Source organism: Postia placenta (assembly GCF_002117355.1).
Source record: "Postia placenta MAD-698-R-SB12 unplaced genomic scaffold POSPLAscaffold_11, whole genome shotgun sequence".
Taxonomy (NCBI): domain Eukaryota; kingdom Fungi; phylum Basidiomycota; class Agaricomycetes; order Polyporales; family Adustoporiaceae; genus Rhodonia; species Rhodonia placenta.
In genome coordinates, this window is record NW_020169842.1 from 235,954 (window position 1) to 256,425 (window position 20,472).

At 52.5% G+C, this 20,472-nt stretch overlaps 3 protein-coding genes across 3 annotated transcripts in view; all 3 read right to left on the bottom strand.

The window, feature by feature from the left end:
• Positions 1-92: 92 nt before the first annotated feature.
• POSPLADRAFT_1058996 (hypothetical protein) lies at positions 93-13,954 on the bottom strand (the record flags this gene model as incomplete). The annotated part of the gene is made up of 19 exons (XM_024481107.1): positions 93-1,122; positions 1,176-1,504; positions 1,560-4,477; positions 4,527-4,674; positions 4,724-4,782; positions 4,834-4,907; positions 4,959-5,067; positions 5,120-5,239; positions 5,289-5,395; positions 5,444-5,762; positions 5,818-6,102; positions 6,162-6,179; positions 6,324-8,576; positions 8,625-8,693; positions 8,747-11,177; positions 11,228-11,425; positions 11,477-13,042; positions 13,095-13,598; positions 13,650-13,954. Coding segments are annotated over 19 exons (12,842 nt in total), but the record flags the coding sequence as incomplete, so codon positions are not given.
• A 1,498-nt stretch (positions 13,955-15,452) lies between these two features.
• Positions 15,453-17,722, bottom strand: POSPLADRAFT_1058997 (hypothetical protein; the record flags this gene model as incomplete). The annotated part of the gene is made up of 13 exons (XM_024481108.1): positions 15,453-15,584; positions 15,646-15,845; positions 15,901-16,003; positions 16,062-16,119; positions 16,181-16,204; positions 16,255-16,279; positions 16,330-16,762; positions 16,816-16,895; positions 16,950-17,098; positions 17,160-17,296; positions 17,353-17,368; positions 17,419-17,456; positions 17,519-17,722. 13 exons carry the CDS (start codon positions 17,720-17,722, stop codon positions 15,453-15,455), a joined length of 1,599 nt encoding a protein of 532 aa, XP_024336493.1.
• A 1,885-nt stretch (positions 17,723-19,607) lies between these two features.
• POSPLADRAFT_1149445 (hypothetical protein) overlaps positions 19,608-20,472 on the bottom strand; it is a gene marked incomplete at both ends in the record, with an annotated part of 2,142 nt that continues 1,277 nt past the window's right edge. The window contains 2 exons of the mRNA XM_024486302.1: positions 19,608-19,805; positions 19,870-19,976. Coding sequence (XP_024336494.1) covers positions 19,608-19,805; positions 19,870-19,976 — 305 coding nt within the window. The remainder of the gene's footprint in view (positions 19,806-19,869; positions 19,977-20,472) is intronic.

Below are 20,472 nucleotides of genomic sequence, written 5' to 3' on the forward strand. Positions count from 1 at the left end.
ACCATCCTCCGCCATGATTCTCGTCCTGTTCCATTTCTTCTTCTTCATCCCCGTCCGCATCTTCCGCATCTGGCTGAGGTGCGGCATCAGACTGCTCCGGTCTCGCATCCTTCTTATTGCTCCTTTCATCCTTCTCTGTCATCTCCGAGGGCCCGTCAGTGGTAGAGTGATCTTGATTGCTCTTCCCTCCGTCTTGGGAGTCCTGCGGCCCAGTTTCATCTCCCCATAGCTTCTCGTCCACAGCAGAAGGGTCATGCGCATCAAGGTCGCCTATCTGCTCGTCCAAATCCTCATCGTTTTGTTCCTCGCTGTCGTCTTCTTGTTGCTCGGACTCAGCATCCGGAACATCCTGCAATTGTCCGCCCATGTCCTCGTTCATCTCGATAGCATCTTCCGCTCTCTCGGCCTCTCCATCGGTATCATCCCCTTCGTCCTTGAGACCCTCGACCTGACTCTCGTCTTCGATTTCTTTACTGACGTTCTTGTCTCCAACACCCTCACCCAAGCCTGTGCCATCCGCCTCCAATTCCGCACCCTCCCCACCAGATGCGGCTCCGTCAGTGTCAGGAGGTTTGCAGAACCCTTCCCTCGCAATGGTAAGCATGACTGAAGCAGTTACGTAGTCAAGCTTGAAAAGAGCCCTCGTCCATTCGCGCTGTCGCAGCAACTGATGTTCCGCGAATTCAAGGAATCGATCCAGAAACGGCAGGATGCGGCCGGCTCTGTTCTGCTTCTCGCCGTCTGGACAACCTGGGAGTTCTCTCATAACAGCGGTAGCGTGTTGGACTATGGCTTCGAGGTTAAGACCGCGCTTCGAATGTGCAATGCAACGGCGATTGCGGCGAACATAATTGTCCTGGTCTTGTGCCTCTGCGGACTCCTCCGTGGTGAATGCAGACATGACGGCCTGCATGCTAAGCAACACCGTGTCGATCAATGAAGCAGTACTGTCCGTTGATGCTCCTTTTTCTGTGAGTAGCTGAGTGGGACACATGCCACGCAGCCATGCGCCGATAGGCTTCGTGAGGTAACTGATCGGATTGCCATAAGAACCCCATCGGTCCAGGGCAGTTAGCGTCTCTGCAACGTGCTGAGATGCTTGCCTAAGCAGATTATCCTCCTCTGCGCAGGCCAATTAAGTGCGCATTATAAGAGACAGAAGAAAATGAACAGACCTTCAAGGAGAATGGGCGGCGTCGTACTTTGTAGAACAGCGACAAGTTGGAGTAGGCGAGCAGCCAGTTTCCCAGACGAGCTCATGAATTGCCGAACATCGCCTAGAACCGCTTGAGGAACCTTGGCGCGTGAGCTGTGAGCCTGATGGTCCAAGAGCCGCTGTTCTAATTCCTCTAGCGCGTTGACGAGTTTGCATATGATGTCTTTATGCTCTACCGCACAGTCCAGAACTGCTGCGCCGGAATCAACAATATTTTCTGCGTGTATCTGATGAAGGCGTTTGACAAGCCCTTGGAGGTGCGAGAAGACGGTCTCAGTTTCAGCAGTCCTGCATATTGGCTCGTCATTTAATTCACAGAACACAATCGATCGACGAAACGTACCAGCGCTGAGTATCCAGTCCCATCGTAAAGCCAGACTCGAGCAAGAGCACACCTCGCTGAAGCTCCCGAGTCTGAATATCATCGTGATGGCTCGATAGAGTTGCCCTGAGGTCAGGAAGCAGATGCGCGAGTCGATACAAGTAAACATTGTCTCCAGATGATACCTTCTGCTCCCTGAGCCAGCGCAGGCTGCGCAGATCCGCCAGTGTTTCTGGCTTCACGTTCGCTGCCAGGCCAATGCGTTTGAGTTCCTTGAGCAGATTGCTCCAGGCTCGCCTCTTGCGGTTGAGTAACCCCTTCAGCATCTTGATACGCTGCTGGGCGGTGCCAGCTTGAGAAACAGTTTCCTTCGAGAGCGTACGTGATGTTGTGATAATCTCTTCAGCGAGGTCATGCAGAGCAGCGGATTGTAATATTCGGGAGCTTGCGGAGACCTGGGAGGCGACGACGCTGTCAAAGACTCTATACGTCTTGTCGAGGTTCACCAGGTGTGGAGGTAGGCTGGAGGTCGAGGACATTGATGGCAAGGAGCTGACCGTTGCGTGTAAGCGCAAGGGCTGTTCCACTTGCTGATGACGGCGTGCTCCTTCAGTATCGGGCTGGATCTTCAGAAGATCGACTACAGGTTTCTGCAAGACATCGCGGAACTTGCGGATGCTCTTATAGAGTTGTCTGTGAGTCTTCTGTGCACTCTGTTTGAGGGCGTGTACGTTGATGTCCTTCCAACTTGCCAGCTTGATGTAGTCTCGGATCTCCTTCTCAAGTTCGCCTTGCCGGGCGGCCAGGGCGGATTGTACGGTGGGTACGAACTGTTCAAAGTGATGCACAGTGAATTGAATGATGCGGTAGACCCGGGAAAGCATCCTGTTCAGATATTTGGCCTTATCCGCGAGTAGATGATGTATGAAGGTGGCGAAACTGGAGAGGAGTTGCAAACGTGATTCGTACTGGCCAATCGGACATGACGTGATGAAATCGTCTATGAGTGGGACCAGCTCATTCAAATACTGAGTCGACGCATCGACGCGTCCAGCCTCTTCTTCGGCGGCGGCGGTCATGGAACCTCGGACAAGCGCTTCATAGAGTTTGAACCACCAATCGTGAACGCAATCCGCGAATGTGTTGAATTGGGCTTTCAACAACCCTTGCCAGGACGCAAGCTCCAGCCGCCGCCATTCCACAATCAGGACAGTCAGATTCTGCTGGTAGCTCCTCAAGGAATTGGTCCTGTTAGCGTACATTTCCCAATCTTCGAGCTGCAGCAAGAGGTGTTCTACGGCAGATAGGATCTTGGCGACGGGGCTTGAGAGATCAAAACTGAGGATCATCGTACAGCGGAATCGAAGATGTTGAAGAACCATCTGATCTGGCCACTCTTCAAGTAACGTATCAAGACGTTGGCCCAGGGTAGATAGCGTCTGGAGAGCCTTTCGCGTTTCGAGCAAATTGGCGTCGAGATAAAAATTGTAAGGCGCCGTCATGGTGTTTTGTCCGTTGCCATGTAAACCACCGAGACTGTTGTAAAGCAAGGCCAGCTGGTATGGCACGCTGTCGATGTCGAGTTTCTCTGGCAATTGAGTTACGGCGGAGTCAAGGATGGAGGTGAGGAGAGTGTGCCTGAGGTTCATGAAGATGGTCGAGAACTCTGCAGACGAGCCACCCAGGTTCTTGCGGCTAAACAGCTGCTGATGGAGTCCGCCGAGCTGCACCGTGCGATTAGCGTCGAAGGAGATAGAAGCCTTGGGCTGTGCATGTGTACTAGAGGGGGCGTCTGGATCAGACAGCTCGTCGACGCTGGTAACGTCGCCGAACTGGGGGAAAATGGAGAGGAAATCTTGTTCTTCTAGTTCCGCATCGCTAGTTCCATCGCTAGTCAGTTTGTTCTGACGATACAGGGACTGCCCTTCCCGCTGCGCCTTCTCTGCCTTCGCACGATCAATTGACCATAGACCAAATATCTGTTCGTATAGCGTCTCTAATTCTTGAACATGAGCGCGCACGTCCACTCCTAGATTGGCATCGAAGACAATGCCCGAGAGCTTTGCGAGTAATGCTGTAGCTGTGATATCGGGCAAGGACGGGATGTGATCTTCTCGCAACAAAGCGGCACTGTTGACCGACGGAAATGCCACTAAAGCGGTAATGATATCAGCATGTTGATCAACAAGGCGTTCAGCATGCTGAGGTGCTTCTGCTGCGAGACGCAATCCAAATCGGATGTACAAGATGGCTAGGAGGACGGGTCCAAAAATGTCGCGGTATTCTGGGTAGACAGTACGGAGGCGTTGACTGAAAGCATTGAGAGACTCCTGAACAGCAGCCTCACGCATGAGAGACTGCGCTTGCCGCGACTCAATGTCCTCCAAGATAGATTGAATCTTGACTGTAGAGACCACCTGCGCCATCAGCTGCGTGACTTCTGCCCACAAGGCGTACAATTGCGCTGTATCGTTCCGGAGAGTGTCGGTGTGCAAGGGGTTCGCAGCGGCGTGACATTCCGCATCAGCAAGCATGGTCTTCAACAGCTCGATTGAGACGCTACTTTTGCGCCCACTGACCCGCTCTTCATACTTCTCATGAAGACCGATTTGAACAGCGAATGTCTCCGCCTGGCCCCTCCAGAAGTCGTTAGCGCATCTCTGTATTGCTGCCGGATCGACCGGAACGTCGGGGACATAGATCTCGAGGATAGTCTGGCCCAGCGCGATCCAGGAGCGGCCTAATTCGCCGAGCATCTGTGGTCGAGGGGTGGAATGCAACTTCCGCAAGGCGGGAAGGAGGTGCTCCCTGCATGATTCCGCCAAGGCCACATGCGGTACACACTCGAGGCGACCGATCATGTTGAGGACAGTCACACTGTTCATCCCTTGCGTAGCATCCTCGACTACGGGGGATGATCCTCCATAATAAACGGTCAACTGTCGGAGAAGTCAGTTACGGTCACAATGTAACAAGGTGTCCACGTACTGCAGAGACTTCGCGCAGTAACAGAGCCGATACTTGCCCTAGTCGAGTAGCGTCTCTTATGAACGATGACGCAGACAGCAAGTCGAGACGACGAAGCATAGTCTGCTCATATTGCTGCAGCGTGTTCAGACTGCGTTCTTTAAGCGAGCTGCGTATATTCGTCAGTAGAGGTGGTATTTGTTAGGGATAGAATGTACCAGTCATGGACTATACCGAATAGTTCTATAGGTAAAAATAAGACGGATGGCCCGTTCGCCTGGGACCCCTGGTGAGTGGTATATTGTGCAGATTGGGATGGATCACTTACATTCCTCACAGGAGATACATGCCATATACTCTCGAGCCATTGCGCGTGGATCCTTGCAATGCACTGTGCCCTCGCTGCATCGAATTGTCAAAGTAGATTCCACGTATCTTGTTGCAAGGACTTACCCTCTCTGTTTGCCTGTGCCCATAGGATCTGTTGATAAGGAACCAAACGGGATAGATTGACGAATCTGCAGCCAAATTCTAACCAACTTTTCAATATTGGGGAGCCGGCCTATGATTCGTGTAAGACGCGACGACTCGTCCATAGAAGTCAGTGACACTACCTCTTGTTCAACGCAATCGGCACCCATCGGGATCTGAATAAGGACGTCCAGCTCAGCGACGAGAACATCATGCGACAGGCCATTCCCAGCATCGGTTGGTTGCTCGCTGTCTGGATATTGCTTAAATCTATTCAGCCACGCTGCGCTTCAACACAGCGTAGGAACTCACTTGTAATAACCGGTCCGTCAATTCCTTCAACTCGATCTCTTCGGCATCTGTCCGATGCTTGGGCAATGTCCACAGTGCCATAACTTCAAGAATATGTGACCGACGATCTGCATGGTGTATCAGATAGGAGCGCGCCAGGCCAGAAGATAACATACCGAGGTGCTTCTCATCCTTAGTGAGAACGTTAGCCATTGCCTCCAGGCGTTGCACTTCCATATTGCAGTGAGCTTGAGCTTCCAGATTGCGAAGCGCCATCCACAATTCCCTCAGGCCAAGACCTGTCTTGGGAGATACGGCATCGTTTAGGATGTTGGAGCATGAGACAATGTCTTCAGAACGAGACAGTTCTTGGACGGACTCTTGTATCCACCGTGCGGCAACTTGCACAGCGGAATAATCGATGGGTACAGCCGCCGCCGCCTCCCGGAGGAAATGTCCGTACGTAAGAAGCTGTGTCAGTAGCACAATCTGCGACTGGGAGGCTATGAGATCAGGTTTTGTCGGACCAAGAAGTAGTGTTTTGACTCACTTCCGCTGTATTGAAAGCACCCTCGAGCGGGCTCACTCTATGTTGAGCGGTGGATCGTATCTCGTCCAACAGACGCTTTGCTGCACTTGCAACCTGGAGGTGCCTCTCCTCGGTGATTGTCCGCCTGGTGACCGACGACATCGGCTGAAAACGTGTGATGGGATGAGCCCGCTCATGTTCGCGGTCGAGGTGGACGGTGACGGAGAGTCGAAGCGCCTGCCAGAGAGTGTTGACCTCATTCGTGTTCTCTGGTACCAATAAGTGAGCGGGTACGGCATCATATGGCTGGCAGTGTTGAACGAGCGGTTAGAGTTACATGATTTATGTAAGAGAGTGGCACTGACCAAGAAAGGAGCCAATTCCTGGTGAGAACCGTGAGAGTGACAGCGAGTATTTTGAAACCGAAGGATCTCAGCTGTCATGCGTGAGCTGGGCAGACAATCTGCAACGACTTGCCATATTTGGGCCAAAGGAGGATCGCCTTGATGTGAACGCAAAAGGCGAACCAAGAACGGGGTATGGGAAGGGGCCGACACGTTAGTGGTGAAGTACGCCAGGCTACGTTGGATCACTGGTTTACTTGGAGTGCTGACCGCGAGGGTGGGGACTATGCCGGACAGCCAAGACGACGAGCAATCTTGACCCTCAAGAGTGCTACTACCTGACGGCGCAACACTAGATGACGACACAGACGTTTCATTCTTGACCCCACGTCGCACCTGCTCGAATGTGAATGATGCGGTCTTGACCTCCAGCGTGTCAAGGCTAGAAGGCAGGCGGACATGATCCAGCGTCCGTCGCCAGTCTTCTGGTGTCGAGTCTTCAATCAAGGCAACCTCAACACCACGATTGCGCATAGCTCGCGACAGCTCGCCATACTGCGGATCAACAGACATGAAAAGGCGGAATTCTGGATGTGGTTTGATGACTTGAACTTGTCCATTGACCTGACCCCGCTCATTCAGAATGAGTACTCCGTCGGTTTCGCAGAGCGAGTTCAGTCGATCCAAGACCGAAGGGTTGCACATATTCGCACCATCGAGCAATAGCCAGGAGCCTTGCTTGAGTGCCCGCACAAGTGGCCCATCTACCCACTCCAAGCCCCCGGCTTTATCGATGGACTCTACCGATGACCTCAGCTCCTCTTGCAGAACTTGAAGATTATTACGTTCTTGCGCCGAAAGATTGTCCATTTTGTTCAAGAGGGCTAAAGCAGTCACCAAGTATTCCCGAGCTGTCTCCTTCGATCCAACGTGCGCGAGAGCCAGTCCGGCTAGATCATGGAGTGCGGCTGCCTCACGGCTGAACCCATCGACTGTGCTGAACACCCGCTCGGTGAAGGAATGGACTTTTTGCGCAGCGCTCTGCGTGCGATACGTTGCGTCGACTTCCTCAAATCCACCCAAAATATCAGATGCATCGGTGGCATTGCTGATAGCGACGATGTCGATGGCTTTGCCAAGGTAGTGGGCCATCGTGAGTATATTGGATGTTTTGCCGCTCCCACGCGGCCCGACAAGCACTGTCAACCAACCATGCGTGAGGGACACGCCGATTGCTTCCATAGCAGCTGAATGCGTATGCAGAAGTCGGCCAGGACGGTAGCGCGGGACATGTCCAACTCGACTGGAAAAGAACTGGCCTATTTGAACATGGGACGGCGTGAGCAGGAATCGAACTGGATCATGGAAGGATATGCGCCCGGCACAATCCTTAAAAGTCTCCTCGAATAAGCGGAGTGCATGTTGTCTGTCCTTGCTGTTCCGGAACCGTTGCAAGAACAACGTCGATAGGTACTGGACAGGGTGCGCTTGCGGCCCAGCAGCTCGTAACAAGGCCCCCCAACGGAGGTCATCGCGGAGATTGAACTCCCATGGGGCGCCCTCCCTAGCGAAGGTCCTCTTGACCATGATTTCGTCCGACAGAAGGGATGTGTAGTGGATCATCCGTCGTAAGCGCTCCTCAGGATAGTCCTCTAACAAGTTGCGACAGACGAGGAAAATATCGTCGAATGTGAGCTCCTGGATGTACACCTTCGTGAAACGATTGATGAAGGATTTGGGCAATCCTTTGCGGCCTCCTCCTTGATGCAAAGGGTTCTGCGCAGCGAAGATACGGAACGATGGATGGCGTGTGAAGGAACGACCTAGTTCTGGTATATATACCGTGCCGCGATGATCAAGAACTGCATTGAGACCTTCCAATATCGCTTGCGGTGCCAGGTTCATCTCGTCCAGTAAGACCCAATGACCCTCCTGCAAGGCCCTTAGGAATTCAGCATCCTTCCATGCGAACTGCCCGGGTTGACCACCCTCGACAGGCAAATCAGATCCAAATAAATCCGAGAGATCTGTCTGATCAGAGAGGTTGATGCGGCACAAGTGATATCCGCATATATTGGCCAACGCGGTGACGAGACTTGTCTTCCCAACGCCAGGACTTCCTTCCAGCAGCAGAGGCTTCGACAGTTGGCATGCTCTTACGACTCGCATCATGTTGTCCCGCGTCGTGGGTGCCTGAAGACTGAAATTCTGTGGTCGGGTCTCCAGTGCTCCTCGTGGGATCGAGAAGTATCCCAGCTGGACGGATGTATGAGGGTCAGCCTGTACAACTTGTTCCAAGCCATCCTGCGCTGGTACGAGCTCTTGCAATTTGAGGACAGCCCGAGAACGCGTATCCTGTAATGCGTCGTGCGAGAATCCTGAGAATTGAGGCATGGAGCCTAGTCCATCGAGATATGTTAGGTGCGCCGCATGATGCTGTAAGAACTATGAGTCGCGTGCGGCAGATGCATGACGGCCACTTACAAAGATCACATAAACGGGCATAGACTCTGAACTAGAGTGATACACAGTGTTGGAAAATTGAACCCAAGTCTGTTTGCTTGCTTTAAGCAGATCTTCTACTATAGAGGAACTACTAGACATACCAGTATGTCTCGAATGTTGAGGATAGACCGGTCGTTTGCGCAGGCACAAAGCCACTCCACGAAGTCCAGGATGAGACCCGTCTGCTCTTTGAAACAAGCGTACTGCCATGAACCATTCATAATCGCCTCGAAGTCCTGACGATCAGTGACCGGGGGTACCCAAATTTCTGTGAAACGATTCCTTAGAGCGGGAGACAATTCCTTCTTGCCATAGTCACCGCCAGGGTTCATTGTCGCGACTAGCTTGAAGTCGTGAGTGGCCGTTATGAGAGGGATTTCCAAAGTATCTCCGCCTCTCTCTGCTAATACGATCGTGCGCTCAGGCTCAAGTACGCTGTTCAACCGCTCTAAAACGGAGTCGTCTGCAAGAGATATCTCATCCAGAAGAAAGACATCTCCATTGCGCATGGCCTCGACGAGGGGTCCGTCATGCCAGTCGAACAGCACAGAAAGCCGCTGCAGCTTGGCCTTAATGACGTTCAGACGTCCGACGACTACTGGACTCAAAGTGCCAGACGCTATATGTCGACCAATACAAGCGATAAGAGAGTGAGGATCCTCGCTATCGAACGTCAAATTTGCCTCGCGCAGGGCATCCAGCGATTCGCGTATGACTTCGGCTTCGATTGCACTCCGATTCCGGATAGGCCTCAAGCCACCAATGAGGTCCGCGGTCTCCGTGTTCTGGTGGCAGTTAACTGTGCGCAATCGCTTCAAAATGCAGTCAGCATAGAGCTGACACACAGAGGTCTTCCCACATCCTGTTTCGCCCACGAGCAGTACCGGCTCGTTGAATCGCAATGCACGAGCGACGAGTGTGAAAAGACGTCGCATAGCCGATGTCCAAACCAGTTGTGTCTGAGATGGCACTGGACAGCCTAGGAAACCTTGTTGAGCAAACTCGGGGCGGTGTAGGTCATACAACTGCTGTTCGTCGATGCGGACTTTCATGACGGATTCGATGACCTCCTTTACGACTGCTTTGTCATCTTCGCGGCGCGTTCTTTCAGCAAGGAGCATGAAGCCATTCTCGGCAAGCTCCTGATACGTCATAGCATCCCGTTGCGCCCATCTGAAGAGGTCCCGAAGAGTCGCGAAACCGTGCTTGCTCTCAAAGACCCGACTAGACTGGCGACGCTTTTGTAATTCTCGGAAAACGCTGACGATCCGCGCTCCATGCGATGGTGCTATACGGCATCGCTGACAAAGAATGGTTTCAAGCTCTGTTTGAGGAACGTCGTCAAAGTGGACCTCGAGGAACCTGTTGCGGAAAGCGCGCGACAGAGCTTTTCGACCAGCGTACAATCCAGATGGGTTCTGGGTAGCGAATAGCATGAAGTGTGGATGTGGACGGACGACCTCCTGAGTGTCCGGAACTACAAGTTCCCTGTTGTCATCGAGAAGACGATTGAGAGCCTCAAGGACGTCGGTGGGAGCAAGATTCAATTCATCCAAGACGATCCAGTCACCATTGCGCAAAGCTTGTACCAGGAGGCCATCCTGAAAGACTAGCTTGCCTGTGCTCGGATCGGATATATAGGTACCCAAGTACTCCTGGATGTCGGTGTGTTCATGATTGTTGATGCGAACGAACCGATGACCAGACCTTTTGGCGAGATACTCGATCGAACTGGTCTTGCCGCTGGATGTGGGGCCCTCTATCAAGACGGGGAACCTCCTCGCTGCAATGATACGGGCCAAATCGATCAACTTGGTCTCGACAGAGGGCGTCATAATGTAGTCGTCAACTGGATCCTCGGGCAACGGACCTCGCTCGAGGAAGAAGGGACCGAACTTGAGATGAGCCTCAGGTGGTTGGGGCGCTATAGGATCCTTGGACAATAACGAACGCGGATTGCGCACACCTGCGAGGATATGCTTTTGAGCAAGCTCCATGACGATCCGCGTACTGGGTTCATCGAGAACCATCGTGAACGTCATCAGGCAACCCTCCCACAGTGCTCTTCGCAGAGAGTATGCGTGGGCCATATCTGCCGCGAAGGTCAACGCCCGAGCCAAAGTGCGCATGCTGAAATGTGGTTTGTGATTGGAACCGTCCGCAATCTTGCGCTCGTCGGCCAACTTCTTGACCGCTGAGTAGAACTCAGCGACGTCCATGATAGCACCTTTGTCGCCGACTGCGCAACCACCAATGTACTGAGAGACGATACTTAGCAAAGTGTCCTTGTCAGCATCTGGCGGAGGGACGTCTATTTCCGTGAAACGCGAACGAATATTGGGTGGCAGGTCCCTCTTGCCCACATCCGTCGCCGGGTTCATACATGCGAAGAGGCGGAAGTCTGGATGGCGCGGCACTGGCTCCAGGGAGCCTTGCTCTGTCAGCGTAATGGAGGCGGTCGGACCCTGAAGCAGCGTAGATATGCACTCCAATGTTTCAGGAGTTGCCAGATTGACCTCGTCAAGCAATATCCTGTAGATAATGAGCGACACAACATGTCGGTAGATCAAGACAAGACCCACCAGTCGCCGGATCGCAATGCCTTCACGAGCAGACCTTCCACGAAGGCAAAAGCAAATTTGCTATTGCCATGCACATGCTGTATTTTGAATACCTCAACGTCACGTTCGAATGCATCCCAAACAGCGGCAGGCACATTGAGACCGCGTTCCACTTTTCGTCGTTTGCGAGGTGACTGTCCGTCCTGCGTAGTGGCTTCGCTGGACGCACGGGTTAGTTTCTAGATGGTATGATAAAACCGGGCTACACACCTCTGTTCCGCAACAGTCTTGGACAAGATCTTCTTCTTCGCGAGCTTCGTCGACTCCTTCCACAGCGTCACCGTTCTCTTCCACTTTCCATCCTGCACCGCCTTCCGCACTGACTCTTCGAACTTTGCATTCTTCTTCTTGCTGAACGTACTGCCGAAAAGTTCCAAGAAACGGTTCTGCAATTCCATTCCAGGAATGCGCGCATCGACGGGCTTGAACCCACCGATGAGATCGGAGGACTCCGTCTGATTGGACATGTTCAGTGCGACGAGGTTGCGGCCGAGTAGCGACGCTAGGTGGGTCACAGCACTGGTCTTTCCTGTGCCCGTCTCTCCAGTGAGCAGGACGGGCTCGGCGAGGGACACGGCGGTAGCGATCCGGGAAAGCAGCTGGACAGCTGGCCGATGCATAGCGAACGGACGTGGAGCAAATGCGCCCTTCGGTGACTTGGAGATGCGTGCGGTAAGACGCGTCCGACCGACTCGCACAGCAGCTATGTTGCCGTTCATGTCTTTCTCTAGATCGTACTCGGGCGTCCATTCGTGCAAAAGCCAGTCTCGCCTGTCCGGAGCAATTCCAAGATGCTCCGCGACTAGAGCAGCAACGGTGTCCATATGGGTGCGAGCAGATGCAGTGGTCGACCCTGCCCCAAAGAAAACGTCACGAGCCTCCGAGTACATTACCTCACGCAGAGCAAGATTGGGGAAGATGATTGGCAGGGCCAAGAACTCTTCCTGCACAACGTCGATCTCCATAGGTTGCTGGGAGGGCAGGAGATTGTCGATACGCACGCACAGCTTCTCCAGCTCTCGTAGACCAACATCTCGAGTGGAAGCCGCTGAGCCAAGTGCTTTCACCGCTTCCCAGAGGCGAATTAGCCCATGAGCAGCTATGCCAGCTAGCCTGGGAAATTTGGTGTCCATGATTGTCCGCAAGTCATCAATTGTTGGTGCGGAAACGATCATCTCGTGGAACTTGTGTGCTCCGCAGAATGTTGGAGGCATAAAGCCCCCGCTCCTTGAGGGTGCGGTCGAACGTGTGGCATAAATAGCGAAGGTGTCCTCTGCCTCCACTGTCCCACGATTGGGAATGTCAAGCTTCGCCCGCTCCCCAATCCACTTGTCCATGCCAATGGACTCGACAAGGGGTTTGATGATTCCAAGGACTTCAGCGCTAGCTCTGTCAATATCCTCGAAGACGACCCACTTGCCTTCTCTCATCGCCCGAACCAATACACCCTCCTTCCACTCAAAGGTGCCCGGACGGGTTGCAGACGAGACATAAGAACCAAGGAGAGAGCGGGCATCGAGGGAAGTGTCGGCAAGGTGGATCGAGACAATCTGATTACGTACACCAGGAAGAAGGACCGACGCTAGATGGGATAGCAGTAGCGCTTTGCCGCAAGACGGAGGAGAGGTCAAGAGAGTTGGCACTCTGAGTGAGTGGTGAAGAGCTAGCGCTCGTAGAGATTGTATAGTGGTGGGGGTTTCGATCAAAAGCGAGTCGGGTGTTGCGGCGGTCGATCCGCGGAGTAATAGAACACCGTGTACGTTCACGATGTATGGACTACATAAATGTCAGGGCAAGTTGAATTGTAAGAAGGACGTGACGGGCTCACCTCAATTCTGCCGGATGAACAGGCTCTTGTGAGTCGTCTCCGTCAAATGAGTAATGATCTTGGGTTTGTAAAAGCGCATTCCGATAGTCGACCACTCGCTTGGCTTCCACAGCGGGCAGGATCCATCCGTCAACTTGTATTCTGGTACCGTCCATGCGAGTGCTAAATGTAATGGGGCAGTCGATCGACTCAACATCTCCTATGGCGTTATTCTCCATCTTCACCCGTTCGCCTTCCATGATACCTGCCTGTAACGCATAACAGCGTATGGCCAAGAGACGCACTCCATTATCAAGAAGGGGCGCAGAGATGAGCTTCGACAGCGGCGCAAGCGGCCATGAAGATGTTCGAGGAAAGGCTCTATTTGCTTGCAATATGCGGTAGTATGCAACTAGTCTGCGGTGTAGAACGACTGTCTCGATGTCACCCACAGACTCTACCTGTGAGAGGAAACCAAGAGGACCCCCTTCGCGACCCGGACGACGGAAGAAGGCAGCGAATACCCTGGGCAGTGTCAGTGCATCAGAAACAAGCGTTACACATAAAGAGACTTACGGGTATGTCTCTGGCTGTATTTCCAGAAGAAAACACAGAGACTCCAGCCTATCGTCCTCGTCCTCATCATCATGTAACCACCGCGCACATAGATCGAGTAGAAGAGGTCTGAAGATATTTGCGACTACGCTGGTGAGCGCGGGGACAGCGAGGAGCCGTGATGCAGTATCAAGAAGTTCTGGTCGCGTTTTGGCGTTCTCCAGAAGTATAGCATATGAAGACTTAGACGGGAGTAGCTCGAGGAGTTGTCGAGTCTGCTTTGCCAGATTGATTGAGAGCGGGTTATGAAACGCAGATTCTGCCATTCCTGCCGAATAAGGCTGGTTTAGGTTACTTTTGAGTTGCTATAAGCACAAAGTACGAGAACATGAGGTGGCACAGGAAAAGTAGCAGAAAAAGTGAACGCCTTCGACTTGAAGCTGAAGACTTGATCGACCTTTATTTTTGCATCAGGCATATCTCGGCTCTGGCCGAGTGCAACGCGATCATGTGACTATATTGCTCGCGCGTCGCTATCAAAGGCCAAGAATCCAAGTACCATGCCGAGAACAGCGGTGGAACAGCAGCCCAATGACGTTTAACAATACTTCAAATTGCTATAGCACTCCAGGCAAGTGCCAACACGCTCGAAATGCTGTCTTACGGTCCGGGGGGCGCCTCTTGAAGCAAACCTCAAGTGAGTTGTGACCATCCTCCAGCCATCAAAACGGGTGCTCTATTTGTAGGCTGCCTAGGGGAGACTAGGCCAGAAATACAAGATTGCGTTTCAGATCGAGGAGATTACTTCGTTGCCATGAAGCGCATTACAGATTAGTATGAAGACGACGCAGAGACAAATCAAGATACGCACTTTGGCTTCATGAGGAGCCGCAGAAGTAGTCACAGTATTTGCAACGCTGGACACAGCAACTAAGACGAGAACATGCGTGACCGTGTACTAAAATTGGGAGGCAGGAAGTGCCGCTATTAGTGTGACAGCAGTGTGTTGTAAATCTGTCAAGGCTGTGGAAAGTGAACTGTCAAGGACACTGCATCCAATGAGGCCCGCGGTAAGTACTCACATACCAATTACGTGCAGAGATAGGTCGTATTGAAGACACGACGAACACCCTACACGTTATAGCACAGCGCTAATCCAGGTCGATAGTTAACGCTTTACAAGGGCTACGTGAGTATCGTCATGGTCGGTCTCCGCATTTTCACGGTCTCGTGCATGGAAACGTAGAATACCGCAGGTCACGACTGCCACTTGTATTTACGGTAGGTACCGGTGGGGTGTCAGCGGAGCGAACCACTGCCCTGCGGGTTACCAACTTGCAATCCTTGTCATCGAGACAGAATAGCGGACGCGAGGAGAATAGATAGAATGGTCAACGTTTCTTTGCATCGCTCAGGATGGACACGCGCATGTCTGACCGCCACGGAAACTGCAGTACGAGGCCGCCTGCCTAGGAGCAGATGAGTCCGGATAGCAGCTGATTGACGACCGAGAGCATCCTGTTCGGTAGACAATGCCCTCTCATACGATCCGAAAGTGCCTTAGCTTAGCTTATGAAGAACACCGGGTCCCATGGTCTCTACATCTAGGGTGGTCTCCCGTCACGCCTAATGACGACTTTGTCAAAGACGGACATAATGTCCTCAGCGACCTGTAGACGTTAATACTGTACTACACATCGGCTTCCACGCATGCTCAGATGTTTGCTACCTAATATCATCTCAAATATTCAATTGCAAGCGTCGCGTGTGACAGGTGAATCATCACAGGAGAAGCTGATTTCAAGAAAGCAGCGATTTGTATTCTCACATAGAGGCTTTCCCAATAGGATCGAAGGGCAGCAACAGAGCAATAAGCCCCGCCACAAGAAACAGCGCACCAGAAACATAGATCGGCACCGCCGTCGCGAGGTTCGCGTACAGCGCAATGATTGGGGCCTGACGCGCCAGACACGATACTCCATCAGCATAGCCATGGATTATAGACTCGACTACTTACCATGATTCCGAAGACTCGGTTTGCACTAGCGACGATGGAGTTGCCCGTGCCTCGGTCCTTGGTAGGGAACAGCTCAGGCGAAACAGCGTACAGCACGCCGTACATCACGTTGCTCGTGAATGTGTAGCCGCAGTTCCAACCAAGAAGGGCGTTCGAGGTGCGCGCTGTGGTACTCGCGAACAGGAAGACGCCCGTGATGACTATATGACCATATTATTCCATCATCAGTGCGAGAAAAGCTGGAAGGAAACTCACGCGTTGAGATGGAAAGAGTACCCTTGCGGCCGAGATAAGGGATCTCCACCATCCATCCTGCAAGCAGGGCACCGGGTACGCCGATGACACTAAGAATGACTTGCTATATGTGTGCCATAGATCAGCGGCACGGATTGGTCCTGACAGGCTGTGGAACGCACGTTGCGATAAGTGATGTACACGGAACCGTCACCAAAGTCAGCCCCTCGTGTCTGCAAACTAGGATATTCCGCCAGTTGAATCAACTCTCTAATAATCGACGATGGTATTACAAACTTACAAATAGGTAACGAAACCATTGTATCTGCCACGGATCAGTATCAGGAATTCGCTCAGTCCGATCGTCAAACTTACAGTGGGAATGCAAGTCCAATAAGAGCTAGATCGGCGTCAGCGGCCTCACCACCCACAAAAGACGACCTCGCTTACCCCATATAGTGATCAGCAACGTCGTGGAGTACGCCAGCTTGCGCGTCGCAAAGAGGGACTTGACATGGTCCCCACTGAACTTCCGCATCTTCCTCATGACCGCTGCCAACGCACTGGTGTCCATCGTGTTCACATCTCCCTCCGCAGTAGCGGCAACCTCGCCTGCTTCCCTCAGCATCTCCACCGTCAGACTGCACGTGCGCCCGTTGTACCGCGCGACGCGTTGCACGACCTCGACCGCCTCCGCATCACGCCCACGGCCCATCAGGTACTTCGGCGACTCATAGAGGTGGAAGACGAAGAAGCGCAGCACCCAGAGGAGCAGCATCAGCCCGCCCATGGCGTACAGGAAGTACCGCCATCCCTCGTTGGACGAGCGTGGGCAGTCGGTGGCAGAGGCACAGGAGTAGTTTGCGATAAGAGGCCAGGCGACCTAGTCAGAACGAAAGTGAGTAAACTTGACGTTTCTGAGTGTCAATGACATACCAAGCTGCCGACCAACTGGCCGAACGCCCACCAGATTGACAGGATGGTCAAGAGGTACTGGTGCGATGCAGGAATAAACTCTACGCAAACATAATTCAGCGAGCACTCAGCCCCGCGCTATGAGCACGGCATACCAAGGAAGACCGCTGAGTCGACAGGCAAGTTCCCGCCGACACCGACACTCCATACCGCGGCCAAGGAGCATAGTGCGACGTAGTTCGGGGAGCCGCCGGCAGCGACGGCAAACACACCGGTTATGAATAGAGTAATGTTGAAGCACCATCTGACATCCAGTGTGATGGATTCAGTAAAGCGTACGTCAGCAACGCGAACAGATCACTAACTGTCGTCCCCAGACGTCAGATGCAACTCCCCAGAATGCGGCACCAACAAGGAGGCCGATGTTCTGTCCGAGCTTCAAGAAAGGGCCTTGAACATTGAACTCATTGACCACTGGGTCTAGGATAAGACCAGTTACAATCTGTAGACGTTCGGTTTCAGCCATTCGATGCGACAATCTTCGTCGAGTGGCCTTACCGGCCATAGATTATCTCTACGGTTGAAGTCAGTGGTATCGTAGATAGAGACTGAGAGTATACTGACGAGAACCAGCCGAATCCTGCCACGATGAACAAGTACCACTACAGGATTGCGTTCATCAATACCCGCAAAGTGGTTTTAATTCGCCACAAGACGATCACACCTGGTATTTGCCCATCCCGATCTCCTGAAACGCATCATTGAGTAGCCTTGCCTTGGCCTGGTAAATTGGGTCGACGCCTGACTCTTCTTCGTCATATACGTCCTTCGTCTCTGCATGTGGTCCTGCGGGGGTCTCAACATCACCACCTTTCTGCTTCTCGTCCTCGTAGATCTTATCGTCAGATGAGTTCCGCGTTGCAGACATTATGACCAGTCGTGCCGAGAGTCTACTCGAGTGCTAAGCTCAGATATAAGTACCCCAGAGCGCGAGCAGGTGGAGGCCAGAGGGTCTGGTGGGAGCCAGGGTTGAAAAGAGCCACATTGAGCGCCAAAGAACACTTCATTCATGCTGCAATACGGTAGCTATTTTCGCTGTAGCGCTGGCAGTGCATATGGGTACGCGAAGGCAGCGGAAGCGGCCTGATTACGGCCATATCAGTGTCCGACGTCTAGGCGGCTCCAACGAGCGGTGATTGATGGCAAATTGCGTGTTCACATGGCCAAGATTCCATATAGAGAAGACGCCGTTAGTGAAGGTTTTGAGAAAACTACCGTATGGTTTGAGGGAGTAAGCATCAGTAGACTCGGAAGTTGGGAACAAGGACTTGCAATCCGTGAAAACGTCCGCCAAGTGCGAATGCCGATCATTTCGATCGAGTACTTGGATCACGATCGCATGATCTGTTCATTCACAGCGGCTGAAACTCAATGCGGAATGACGAAGACACCGCAGGACGCCAACGTTGTAGTTAAAAGAGTAGAAACACCTTCATGAACCCACGGACGCTGTCAAGTTCTACCTCTGGCTGGCGTCGGCAGAGCCACAAGACACGCCCACCGTGCTCTGGACAGCCTCCGCAGATGGCCTTTACCTCATGTGGTTCAACCTTCCTATTGACCGGCATTCCCATCTCCTTTGATGGCTGCCCGGACCCTGCCTCAGTAATCGAAGTGACAGGTCTGTAGGGGGCCCACTCTCGTTCTGCCTGGGGCCTGTGGTCTCCCTTCCAGGAATTCCGATTTCCTGCGATCCATGCAGCTCAGCTACTTGCGCTAGATCAAATTCCTGCGATCTAACGTCTGGCAAAACCTCGACGAAGCCTTTCGCCGGCTCAGGTGCGTAACGATCGAGGAGCTTGTCAATATGCTCGACAGCGTCTCTGCATGCATTTCGCTGACATAGACCTCACCGCCGACTCTTCCAACTCGCTAATCTCACCGCTAGATGTTCCTGTCGGAGCAAAGATGCTCAGCAAGTGCCAGTACTTGTCTGACACTAAGAATTGTATCTGTACCCTTTACATGTAGGCGGGGATTGACTCTACGTTTGATGAGCGAGCTTCGCCGGACAGTGATTGTACACCACTTGAAGCAGCTGGACCAAAGTTGAGAGGGCCATTTGTGTCTGCACCTGCCGAGGTTGTGATAGTGGCCACCGTCGAGGTTATTTGAGTTTTGCGTGCAATTGATACGGCTAGCAGGAGGGAGGAATTTGTTGAATGCTCGTATGAGGGAAGGATGCTCATCGAACAAATTGGACGCGTTTTCAGCTACACTATCAATGCGAAATCTAGCCAAACTGCGGAGCCTGGCGCTGTCCTTGTGGCGCTGAACCGGAAATCTCGGCTGAAAGCAATAGTAGCATTGTAGGGTTCATTGTCGTTGGCGTAAGTTAGCTATGTGTTCCCGTGTTTCGAGCCACTTTCTCGCTTCATTCCTCGCGACTCTTTGTTCATCACCACGCAGGGCTCACTACGTTGACAAATCAGCAGAGGTACTGTGGCGCGCGAACAAAACACCTATGAGGTCCATCAGCAAAAAGGTACGAAGCAAATAAGGTCTCGTGACCCATGCAAACATATTTGCCGCTTGCAAGACAATGCATGACGTCAACAGTATGGCGGCATATTGTTTGACATCGATCTGCTCACTGGGTATTGCATGGAGTGACGAGTCTAGCAGTGTCCATGGAAGCAATCACAACCAGATGGTGAGTCGGCTGATCGGCATCCATGAGTCTGGTAACCACATCCTAGGAACCACGATTCCAAGGGTGAAGTTCAAATGAACACATGAAGTTGCTTGTTTAACTATAATATTGCATATCCTTCGACTTCGCAGATATAGTCACCGCCGTCCTCTCCCCTGTCTTCCAGGTCCAGACCATCTTTGTCCGAGTCCTCAGTCCCAATCTCTCTCCCTTCGTCGATGTCTTTGGTTTGATTATCAATGTATGCATAGTCCAATTCCTCAGCCTGCATGTCATTGGAGTCCCCCTGATACACCATCTCCGTAATCAGCGCATTTGAAGGATTTTCGAGTGCTGCTTTTGAATTGTGCACCTCAGTGTACATCTGATGAAGCTGCGGCCTGCCTCGCATAGCTGTCATGAGGTCTCGAGCCCAGAACACTATACCATGCAATGGGTCTAACGAAAATGGAAGTGCCACTCGTTTCCTCTCACACGGCTTCAGAATTTGAGGCCAGTACTCGTGTCTAAATCATTCTGAGCACAAGAAGAAGACATATTTGATATCAAGAATCTAGAGGTGTAAGGACTACGAGAGGGTGCGAGGTACGGCGCGAGGAACGCAGCGCCGAGAGCCGAGGTCCTCAGTAGAAGAGAAGTAGTATGTAATATTAATGGCAGAGCGCCGGTCTTCGAGTGATTGAGTCGAGGACGAGACGCACGAGAGAGAGAGAATATGATGAGGTAGAATTACTGGTGTTGACTCTGCGAGCATTCCCGAGTGAATACTCGCAGCTTATATACATGAGCGACGGGGCTGTGCTACGGTACGTACAGTAAGCAGTCGGTTTGTATCCGCGCTGCATTTCTATATACAAGTCTTCCGCCTTGTTGTTACTCAGCTTCCGCGCGGGTACTTGGTCATCGCGAGCATGACCGGGCCAGAGTGCGACCGACGACCGGTACGCGACGACCAGTGACATCCA